Source organism: Impatiens glandulifera, chromosome 3, assembly GCF_907164915.1.
Source record: "Impatiens glandulifera chromosome 3, dImpGla2.1, whole genome shotgun sequence".
NCBI classification, from domain to species: domain Eukaryota; kingdom Viridiplantae; phylum Streptophyta; class Magnoliopsida; order Ericales; family Balsaminaceae; genus Impatiens; species Impatiens glandulifera.
Window position 1 is genome coordinate 4,233,832 of NC_061864.1, and position 12,068 is coordinate 4,245,899.

The window sequence follows — 12,068 nt, forward strand, 5'->3', positions numbered from 1 at the left end:
TCCAAACATTTTAAAAATTAAGCATCATTATATATATAGATTGACTCATTTAGACTCTTTTAGTAAATAATAGTTAATTTTTATTTATTAATTAAAAATTAATATAATTTCTCTCTCCTTCTTTTTTTATTAATAAATTAACTATCTATTTTTATTTTTTTCATAATTTTTTTATTATTTTTATATGAGTATTTATTATTTTAATTTTATTTTACATATATGAGCATTAATCATTAATTATTTTAATTTTAAATTTCTTCTCTTTTTTATGTTTTTTTATATTAATATTGATTATTAATTATTTTAAAATTGTTTGGTCCCAAATTATTAACTATTTAAAAATTATTTGGTCTTGAATATAAAAATGACTTATCATTTTAACAATAAAAATTCTTAACACAAAAATAAATTAATTAAGAATTAAGAATTGAATAATAATAATAACAAACAATGTTTTTTACTACTATTATAAGTCATTAATCAAAAAGTAAATAAAAAATTATTAATTTTATTTTTGTTAATATTAAAATAAATAAGAAATAAATATTTTAAAAAAATATTAAAGAAAACATAAAATTCATAAATAAATTATAAAAAAAAAATTTAAATAAGAATTTAAGAATTTTGAGAAAATAAAAATTAATAAAAAAAATAAAAAAAAAAAGAAACTAATATAAAAGTAATAAGAATTTAAGAATAAAATAAATTTAATTAGTTTAATTAATGAAAAATAAGGAAAGAGAAAATATATTAATATTTAATTAATAAATATATAAATAAAAAAATAAAAATAAATATATTTTATTAAAAAATGCTAAATAAGCTAATTTTTGATAATACGTAAGTTTTAATGACCTTTTATTAATACATCTCACAGGCCGGCCCTGGGAAGCCCTGAGATTTTGGGGTCCTATGCAAATTTAAATTTTGGCCTTAAAATAGTAAAAATAATAATAATAATTTTAATTAATTAAATAAAATATAAATAATTAATATATTATAATACTAGACTAAAAATAGACTAAAAGAGATAAAAAAAAGTTATTTTATAATATATATTTAATATTAAAGGAGAAAAAAAAGGAAAAAATAATATTAATAATATAATATTATTAAATATAAAAAAAATGGGGGCCCTATAAAAGTGGGAGGCCCTATGCAAGTGCATTGGTTGCCTTATAGGGGTCGGCCCTGTATGTGAGCTAGTTGTACAAATAAATACGAACTTTTTTCATCAAATTATCTAGTTTATAAAAAAAATAACAAATTATATATATGATAAATGATTTGGAAGGGAATTTGAAAAAAAGAATGAAAAAAGGAATACTAAATCTGATTAATTAAAAAATAATAAAATTTATCTCTTTATTATTTCTTGTTATACTTTTATCTTATTCCAAGCAAATAATGTGATGAAAACGTTCATTTCCCTATCATTCTTATTATATTTATTATATTAATGATATTATTTATTTTATATATAAATTAATTATCTAGTATATATAAATTAATAATTTATTTTATTATTTAATATATTAAATTATATTATTTAATTATATAATTCAATACATTGAATTTTATAATCAATAAAACAATATTTCTCTTATATATATATATATAATCATTTTATTATAATATATTAATAAATGTTAAATCGCAGTATAATTAAGTTATTAACCTCGAAACAAAACCTATAAATAACTAAAAAATAGCTAGAAAAACCAATTGTATAAATATTAGTAAAGGGTGGCCACAAGAAAATAAAAGCACACATAGAGTAGTAAGACCATTTTTACTTCAAAAATTTATTATTCAACTCAAAATATTGTATATGTGATTAAACACTAATTATTTTTAATTTAAAAATTAATTTTCAAAATCTCAAAAAAAAAAAAATCTTTTTATACATATTGTTAAACTTTTTTTTAATAATTACTTATATATTTATTAACTTTATAAATTAGCAAAGACAAAATGCAGAGAAAGAAAGGAAGGAAATCTAATATTTTTTCAAACCCATACCAATTAAAGAAAATGATGACAAAATTTATTATACATCAATAATTTATATTTATATAAAAACAAATTAAACATCATTAAATTAAATGAACGCAAATTATATTACACCAGAAAAAAAAATTACATCAAAACAAACATTATTAAAAAAAAAATAAACATAAAAAAATAAACTCAAATTTCATATTTAATATTATTAAAAAAACAACCATTAAATTAAATGTATATATAAATTATATATAAAAAAAAATATATAAAAATTCAATTTAAATAAAAGTTAAAGGATCAAATTAAAATTTTAAAATAAATTTTATAAAAAAAAGTTAAATATTCAAAATTCGAACTTTTTAAACTTTAGGAGCTTTTTAAATTTTAATTGCACATGCATTTAATGAATAGTAATTTCTGCATATTTTGGTTTTGAAGGGTGAGAAAATACTAATAATGGATTATGAGTTTGCATTTGTTAAATGAGATGACCCAAAAAAAATATATATAGGGACCGATTATTTATTTTTTATTAATATTAAAGAAATTCCTTTATTTGTTTTTACATTGCACAAACTAACTCCATTTCGTCTCCAATTGGGGTCTACGCCCTCTTTGTTTTAGCCATGGATAATTGGGTGGGCATGTCTTTTTATAAATAAAAAATATATACTTTCTGGCATGTCTTTTTATAAATAAAAATATATACTTTCTTAAAATCAACATTAAATTGAAATAATTTAAGTTGAATCAAATAAGACTAATAGAAAAAGCCCTAATTTTGATATTTTCATTGAAGCTTAATGAATTAGATAAATTTAATAATTCGCAGCTAGTGAAGTTTATTCGTTGTTAATAGCTAGCTACCAGCTAGAGCGTGACGACCGTACTAATCTCGTAGGCAAACAAACGGGACATCAGCTGTTCCTTGTCATCGCCATTTTTGATTCCCGATTATGGAGGGAGGAGGAGGAGGAGGAGGAGGAGGAGTCGTGGTGGTTAGACCCACAAAGAAAAACGAAGGCCGCCTTTGTTCCGTTTGCAACCAAAGAAGACCTGCCCTCAAGAGACCCAAAACCCTAGAACAGGTAATTATTGCACTCTCAGTTCGAATTACTTTCTTCCGACCGATGCTAACTAAATAATGCTCCACATTTGAAGATCTGCAAGGAGTGTTTTTATACTGTGTTCGAGGAGGAGATTCATAGAGTCATAGTCGACAACCAGCTGTTCAAGCCCGGGGAACGCATTGCAATTGGAGCTTCTGGGGGAAAAGGTTCTAAAATGGTTATCTTTAGAATTGTTAATGGATTCTGGCATGGCTTTGAATCATCATATACGTCTGATCCAAACGCATTCTTGGTTATTAATTGACGATTTCTTATATTTGATGGGCAGACTCCACTGTGCTTGCTTATGTTCTATCCGAGTTAAATCGTCGGCACAACTATGGTTTAGATCTCTTCCTATTGTCAGTGGATGAAGGCATCACGGGTTACAGAGATGATTCACTTGAAACCGTCAAAAGAAATGAAATCCAGGTGTAAATACCTTTCTTATGCAAACACCTCAATACCTGATTCCCAATCATTTTTCTTGCGATTTTTAAAACTAGGATAATAAGTTTTATTGAGTTTGGAGCCTAAATAATCAGCTGCGTGGTAGAAATTATTTTACTTATAGTTTCTCAATTAACTTTCTATTATTGTTTCCTTTCTGCCTTCACTAGTATGGGTTGCCACTGAAAGTTGTATCCTACAAGGAGTTATACGGATGGACAATGGACGAGATAGTAAAGCTGATAGGTTTAAAGAATAATTGCACCTTTTGTGGTGTTTTCCGTCGCCAGGTTAGTGCCGTTGGTTAGCGTGGCATCAGAATTGTAGTATATATTGTATCTTCCTACAAGTTTTCTTCCCATATACGAGTGTTGGTAGTAAAATCATGTAGGTAGTTTTTCTAATTGATAAGTGATTAACCTGTTACATTTTCTGTATTCATATATTGGAAGGCACTTGATCGTGGTGCAGCATTGTTGAAAGTAGACAAATTAGCTACAGGGCATAATGCTGATGATATTGCTGAAACAGTTCTCTTGAACATATTACGTGGTGATATTGCTAGGTATATGATATTTGAGGTTTCTCATTATTATTCTTGTTCTTTCTGCATATTTTCTTGGTTCAAACAATGTCATCCTTTTTGTTATATTACAGATTGAGCAGATGCACTTCCATAATCACTGGTGAAGATGGGCCCATTCCAAGATGCAAACCATTCAAGTACACCTACGAGAAGGAGATTGTTATATATCCTGCATTTGGAAAGTTGGTTTTCTGAAGTTTATTTACATTTTTGTTAATTATCGATGTTTTTAATTACAAAGCCTTAACTGGATTTTCACGTATGCCTACTTTAAGAGACTGGATTACTTCTCTACTGAATGTAAGTATTCAAGCACATCCTTTGAAGTTGTTCTCGTGTTTATGGTTACATGTACCTAGGTGTTTTAGTGCTGTTTGAGCCTTATTTGGGGAGAAGTGGATATCCCCAAAAAATAAAACTCTCAAAAGTCAATTTTATGAAATGATGTTATTTTGACCCCAGATTTTACTTAGTTATGTAAATGTATATTTTGAAATATTTATTTTTTACAAATACATTTCAAACAAAATTCACTTATCCTAGAAAACCCCAAAACAAACAAATTCATGTTCTATCATTTTGTTTGTTTTGGGTGTCAGTAGTTAGTAAGCATGCCAATGTTCTAGAAACTCTTCTCTATTTTCCACTCTCAATCCTTCTTCATTGGATGCGCGACCAACCATAACTGGATTGGTTATATCAAAGTTTAAGACTGTCAATGTTTGATAAAAGGATTTCATAAACCACTTCAAGGGTTGCTCACACCATATTGATATTCCTTTTCCCTCTATGTTCCTTAAATTTGTATACAAATGAAACTGCAGGCTTATATTCACCAAATGCCTACCGGGGGTTTGCCCGTGAGTTCATCAAGGACTTGGAAAGAATCAGGTGGTCTTCTTCATCCATCCTTCAAACTCAGCCATTGTTATCTCATTGATTTTGTATATGGGATTACTATAATCTATCTTAGTTTATTTATAAATGTAATTTTACCTTGTTGCCACAGACCAAGAGCCATACTTGACATAATCAGATCAGGTGAGAATTTTAGAATCTCAACTTCAACAAAAATGCCAGAGCAGGGGAACTGTGAAAAGTGTGGATACATCTCTAGTCAGGTATTTTATGTGACAAATTTTGCTGACATAAGGTTTATAGAAATATTGAGTAGAGTTGGTGCGTATATGATTTCAATACTTTACCTGCTCACTTTTACTTACTGGATTAGGTTCAAAATGTAAAACATACATTATTCATGGTGTTGATTTTGACCCATTTGTGTACAGAAATGGTGTAAAGCCTGTGTTTTGTTGGAGGGACTAAACCGGGGTTTGCCAAAAATGGGGATCAGTCGAAGTCGAGGCGTGAACAATGAACAGAATAAGGTGGTTGACGTGAGGACAAATGGGAGCAAGCGTATAGAGAGCAAGCTGTGTGGATCACTGGATTTCTAGTATGACCTGTGCGATTTGAGTATCTTCAAAATATTTATATCAAGGGAAATTTGACCAAGTTCATCTTTCAGTCTCTACTGAAATAATTATTTTTTTTTTTTTTTTGCTGTTTTAGCCACTTGTGAGTGGTGGCAAATGAAGAACCCTCATTTTTAGTATCATCATACATGTTAGTTTAGTAGGTCTGAAGTGTTGCTACTAATTGATGTTAGTTTTGCTTTACTCCTAAGATTAGGCCTTGTTTGTTTGTCTGTCTTCATTTTAAATGTCACTACAACACCCTGTATTATGATATTATTGTGTACACAACTAACTACAAGGTTATGTACAAGACTAACAATGATTGCCATCTAAGTGGCAATGACCAATGTGGGTAAATGAATAAGTATTGAAAAACAATAATTTGAGACATGCATGTATAGATGAATAGTGAAATTTCCAATTGATAAGAACCGAAGACAAGAGCATGTGGGAGGTGGAAGAGAGTGGGTCTTATTATTTATTTATTTATTTTTTTTAGGAAAAAGCACACTCTTGTAGGCTCCACTGCCGACACTTACAATCTTTAGAATTTTTACAAGTAAATTTGATAACACCATCTCTCTTTCTATCTTTCTTTCTTTCCTTTTAGTTTTCCCTCCTTCCTTCCAGTTAACTTATCGTCTTGGACCCTCCTCTCTCTCTTTAATCTTTTCTTTTCTTTTGAGGCCCCGCCTTCTGCAGTCTGCACTGTGCTATGCAGTCGTCTGCCCCCTATCCAGCACTTTTACAAATGCACTAACTCTCTCCAGTCTTCTCTCCCATTGATCACTTTCAACCCTGACCATTTCCACACCCGCTCTGCATCTCACATTCATTCTTTCTCTCATTTGCTCAACCAAAATGCCACTCAATCTACCTCTGCTTCTCCTCTTTCTTTCCATTGCCGTGGTCAGAGCCGATGATCCCTACAGGTTTTTCACCTGGAATGTTACTTATGGTGATATCTATCCGCTCGGTGTTCGTCAACAGGTCCGTTTATCAACCATTTACTTATTATATTCTATTCATTGAACTAACAACTAATCTATCTTTTCCCAGGGAATTCTCATCAATGGCCAATTCCCTGGTCCTGATATATACTCCATGACCAATGACAATCTCATCATCAACGTCTTCAACAGCTTGGACGATCCTTTTCTCCTCTCCTGGTAAAAACCATACTGTTTGTTCACCTAAGATTTGCTAGAATGATGAAAACATGTATGTGGGTTTGATTAATTTGTTGTGAAAGAGCAGGAATGGAATTCAGAACAGGAGGAATTCGTTTGAAGATGGAGTTAACGGGACAACATGTCCAATACCTCCAGGGAAGAACTTCACATACATTTTCCAGGTGAAGGATCAAATTGGAAGCTATTACTACTTCCCATCACTCGCATTCCACAAGGCTGCAGGTGGTTTTGGTGGCCTCCGCATCCTCAGCCGCCCAAGAATTCCAGTGCCCTTTCCAGATCCTTCCGGGGATTATACGGTCTTAATTGGAGATTGGTATAAGTCTAATCATACGGTAATCTAATCTAATCTAATCTTCTTCTTTATCTTAAATTTTAAAAAAAAAGTACGTACTATTACTATTTCACAACCAAAATAAATATAGTGGGTCACAATTTGGTATTAGATTGTCGGTGGTGGTGGACGACTTAGTACTTAGTAGTGCCACCGTTTTTATCTGATTGTAAATAAATGTCTCACGTTTTCTGACATTACTGTATTCAATTGCCGACAGTAACTAATCAAGTTTTTATAAAAAAAACTATCTAAATAAAGGGTTACCTTTATTTTTTTAAATAACATAAAAGAAGATCTATAATGGGTATGATTCGTATGAATTCAATTATATATACAACTAAAAGTCTAAAATGTCTGATTTTTCATAAAAATTGAGTAAAAACAAGGTATTGTTTTATTTGAGATTATTTGAATAATCAAATAATTATTTTTTAAATAACTTTGTTTGCTCCTAAAGTTATTTGGAATATTAAAATATTATTATTGAATATTTTTAAATATTAATAGTAAAAAGAATTTAATAAAATATAAAAATTTGAATTATTTTAAATGATTTGATTGATGATGGATGAATAAATTATTGATTGAATAATAAGTTATTTAATAATTTTAAATATTTCAAAATCAAATAAGATTTATAATATCTTGAAATTATGATTTTGTCAATTTATTTTTTAAAATTGTTAAATTAAAAAAAATGATAGTGTTTTTGTTTTCATTTGATATCAAAGGATATTGAATTAGATGAAATTTTTGTAGGTAAAAAATGTATGAGAAAAATAATTTTTTCATAAATTTTTAGATCAAGTTATAAAAAAAAATCATTTTTTTGATAAATTAAATTTGTTTTGTAACAAATAAGCTTGGTTGATTTAAGGTGATTTTATTACTCAAGTTGTTATTTTTAAATAACTCTTTGTTTGAGTTTGGGTTATTTGGATTTGATTTAATATAGTTTATTTGAGATTAATTTTTTTTTTAAATTATAGAATCATTAATTTACTTTTTAATTATATTATTTAATGAACTAAAATGAAATCATGATATATTTATACCTAGATATCTTAATTTTTAATAACTTATCTCAAACAAGATTAATCACTTGGTTATTTAAATAAATATAGATCAAACAAGTATAGATATATAATGAATATTTTTTTTTAATTAATGAGAATTAGCTTAACCCCTATAACCATGGCCTCCGAACACTTACCGATTGAATTAATATCGTGACTCTTATGATCTCTTAAGTCGACTCTGTTACTCTACTATTTTGGTGTGTAAATATATAATGAATATTAAAAGAGATAGAGACATCTTAAGTTAATAATTTGACAAATGCAATTATGTTGATGTGATATTTGAATCTGAAAACATGTTGGTAAATTGGGACAATGGACACAGCCCCCACTCTTGTCCCATATTATTTTATTTGATCTGGTCTGGTCAACCTACATTTAGTCAGCACTCGGCAGAACTAGTACTACTACCACCGGCCCCTGGACCATGGGGCTTACATAGCTTTGTTGTCTTGAACCCATAATAGTTAAATCAAAGCCCCGAGTTATATATATTATCTTCATTTCTTTTACACAGGATCTAAAAGCTATTCTTGATGGAGGCAATAAGTTACCATTTGTTGATGGCATCCTTGTTAATGGTCGAGGACCTAATGGTACCTCTTTCACGGTTGAACAAGGTAAATTAATAAATTTATTCATGTATGTAAATAACAGAAGAACAGAACCTAATAATAATAATTATTACAGGAAAAACATACAGACTTAGGATATCAAATATTGGGCTCCAAAACTCGCTCAACTTCAGGATTCAAGACCACAGGATGAAGCTAATAGAAGTGGAAGGAACACACACTCTTCAAGAATCCTATTCATCCTTAGACGTTCATCTCGGCCAATCCTACTCTGTCCTCATAACAGCAGATCAACCCCCTCGAGACTACTTCATCGTCGTCTCAACCCGATTCACCACTCCCGTCCTCACAACCACAGTCAAGCTTCGCTACTCCAACTCAAACGGACCACCACAAGGCCCTCTCCCGGGTGGTCCAACCATCCAGATTGACTGGTCTCTTAACCAAGCTCGATCCATTAGGACTAACCTTACCGCCAGTGGGCCCAGACCAAACCCACAAGGTTCATACCACTATGGTCTAATACCAGTCACCAAGACAATCAGGCTGGCCAGCTCAGCTGGCCAAGTAAACGGGAAACAGAGGTATGCGGTAAATAGTGTTTCTTTTGTTCCACTTGACACGCCGTTGAAGATAGTGGATTACTTTAAGCTTGGAGGTTTTCGAGTTGGAAGCATATCGGATTACCCAACTGGGCAGGGTATTTACACTGACACGTCAGTTATGGCTGCGGATTATAGAGCATTTGTTGAAATCGTGTTTGAAAACCCTGAAGACATCGTTCAGAGTTGGCACCTTTCTGGATATTCATTCTTTGTAGTTGGGTAAGTATATAAATATAATATACAATCTTAATAATTAGTTCATACTATAATAATAAATATATTATTAATTTACAGGATGGATGGAGGTTCGTGGTCTTCTGGAAGTAGGGACCAGTACAACCTTAGAGATGGAGTGGGTCGTTATACTGTCCAGGTAATTTTGATTGAGAATAACAACAAAATTCATCATGAATTGTTTTAATTACATTAACAAGAACAATGACAACAAACAAACAAACAAACAGGTATACCCGAATTCATGGACAGCGATTTATGTTGCACTCGATAATGTTGGAATGTGGAACGTGAGATCGGAGATGTGGGCAAGACAATACCTAGGTCAACAGTTTTACTTGAGGGTTTACACAGATTCAACATCTCTTAGGGATGAATATCCTATTCCCAGAAATGCACTTCTATGTGGTAGGGCAGCTGGGAGACGCACAAGGCCATAATGTATTATTATTAATTTATTGTGTCTTCTCAACACAAGTAAACCTATCTTACCTATTTGCTTTCGGAGAAAGTGATTTGTATTATTTATCAATCGGATTTATTTCCATTAGTAGTAATTAGTTAATTAATGACCTTAACTTAAGGTCATGTTTTCTTACCTTTCATTCATATGCAAAATTTGTACTATGGTAATTTCAGTTATGAGAGTTGGCTATGTGTGTTTTGTATTCTTTAAAATTAAATTTTTTTTTTGTGGTATTTGAATTCTTTTACAATTGTAATTATTTCATATATTGGTTTTTATATTTTCTTTAAAATATTAGTTAATGAACTAAAAATGAATGTGTATTTTTCAGAGGATAAACTTTTTGAGATAATAAAGTTATTGATGAATTAAATCTTACAATAATTGAGGAAGGGAGTCTCAAAATCATGAGTTTAAAAAAAACTCATTTTTTTATTAAGGCGATATCGAACCCAATTATATATATATATATATATATATATATATATATATATATATAAATTTTAAGAACAAAAGTATTAAATAAATATTTCCATTCAACAAATATTTTAACAAATTAACAAGGCTGTTTCTTACTTTATATCGTCTGGTTTAGGTTTTGATGTTTATTTTTCAATTCGTTTTTTTAGGAGGTTAATATAGATACAGATGATGAATATGACAAATGAGATTATTATAACTTCATGAAAAAAACAATAGGCGGAAATTTGATTATTAACATTTATTTTTCAATTCATATTAAAAAACATTCTTAAAATTACAGTCTTAGAACTAATTTGATAAAAGAGTTTTTAAAATAAAGCTCAATTTTTTTCATAATCCCAAACATTTTATAATTATCATATCAAATAATTTTATCATTTAAATATCAAATTATTTTCTCTAAACCATTATCAAATTATTTTCTCCAAACCATTATCAAATTATTTTCTCCAAACCGTTATTCTCTCACACCTATCCTTTAAAGTCAAATAAAATCATTATTCTAATTTTACCAAACAAAAATTTTTAAGATAAAACTCAAAAAAACCATTTCCTCAAACAAACCCTTACTTAGATAATCTATATATGTTTGTAATTGGGTATTATAAACAGAACATACATAAATATAAACCGATTATATTGTATAACTGTGATGTAATTAACATTAAAATTAAGCAAATAACATCACTATAACCAAAAAATACAAAATTTACTTTGTTATATTATTTATTCAAAGCTGAAAGGGTGTTTTTCAAATAACTGAAAGGGTGTTTTTCAAATTTAATATAAATAAAACAGTAATTCAATATATTAACAACAAATTTAACTAATAGAAAGTATTGAAAATATTTATAAAATCTACAATACAATTGTCAAGACATCAGATGTGCAAAACAACTCCAGCCAAACCGATTTAAACAAATAAAAATAAATGGTATTGTGAGATTCGCCCACTGAATAGAGAAGAGACTCTGGAGGTACCCATCTTCTGAAGAACAAATTTGAACTTGGTCCTAATGTAGAGGCAATTCTGTGGGAAACTTAAGAAAAATATAACACATATTTTTTGAAAATGTAAACTTCTCATTAATCACAAAAAAATGATAAATCAAAACGTGAAATAGACCATAGAAGGAAAGAAATAACAATAATACTAAAATTAGGGCAAAGATTAGTGATTCATGGTTTAATTTTAATGTCAAATATGAAGGATGAAATACTAAAACAACCATAACAAACTGAATAATATTGCATTCATTTTAGAATTTAACAAATATACTGATTCAAACTAGACCTGATCAGTTTTGTTGATGTCTAATCAGCAATGCAAATAAGCCACACAATATATAAAATGTAAAACTAAACAGATTAGGCATCAAATAAGCAGAATCAAACAGAAATGACTTGTAAGACTCTTTAGAATTAAAATGATTTAGAGTAGAAGCTATATACAAAGAATAGAAAACCAA

The 12,068-nt window shown here is 29.2% G+C and overlaps 2 protein-coding genes across 2 annotated transcripts; both read left to right on the top strand.

Moving 5' to 3' along the window:
* Positions 1 to 2,868: 2,868 nt before the first annotated feature.
* LOC124928887 (cytoplasmic tRNA 2-thiolation protein 1) lies at positions 2,869 to 5,898 on the top strand. Its single transcript, XM_047469137.1, has 10 exons — positions 2,869 to 3,092; positions 3,166 to 3,280; positions 3,403 to 3,545; positions 3,734 to 3,853; positions 4,016 to 4,128; positions 4,221 to 4,313; positions 4,409 to 4,449; positions 4,974 to 5,040; positions 5,159 to 5,270; positions 5,439 to 5,898. Exons 1-10 carry the CDS (start codon positions 2,961 to 2,963, stop codon positions 5,604 to 5,606), a joined length of 1,104 nt encoding a protein of 367 aa, XP_047325093.1. The 5' UTR covers positions 2,869 to 2,960; the 3' UTR covers positions 5,607 to 5,898.
* A 347-nt stretch (positions 5,899 to 6,245) lies between these two features.
* On the top strand, positions 6,246 to 10,349 carry LOC124928886 (L-ascorbate oxidase homolog). Its single transcript, XM_047469135.1, has 7 exons — positions 6,246 to 6,617; positions 6,687 to 6,796; positions 6,885 to 7,155; positions 8,754 to 8,856; positions 8,927 to 9,635; positions 9,711 to 9,789; positions 9,881 to 10,349. Exons 1-7 carry the CDS (start codon positions 6,489 to 6,491, stop codon positions 10,088 to 10,090), a joined length of 1,611 nt encoding a protein of 536 aa, XP_047325091.1. The 5' UTR covers positions 6,246 to 6,488; the 3' UTR covers positions 10,091 to 10,349.
* The last annotated feature ends 1,719 nt before the right edge of the window (positions 10,350 to 12,068 follow it).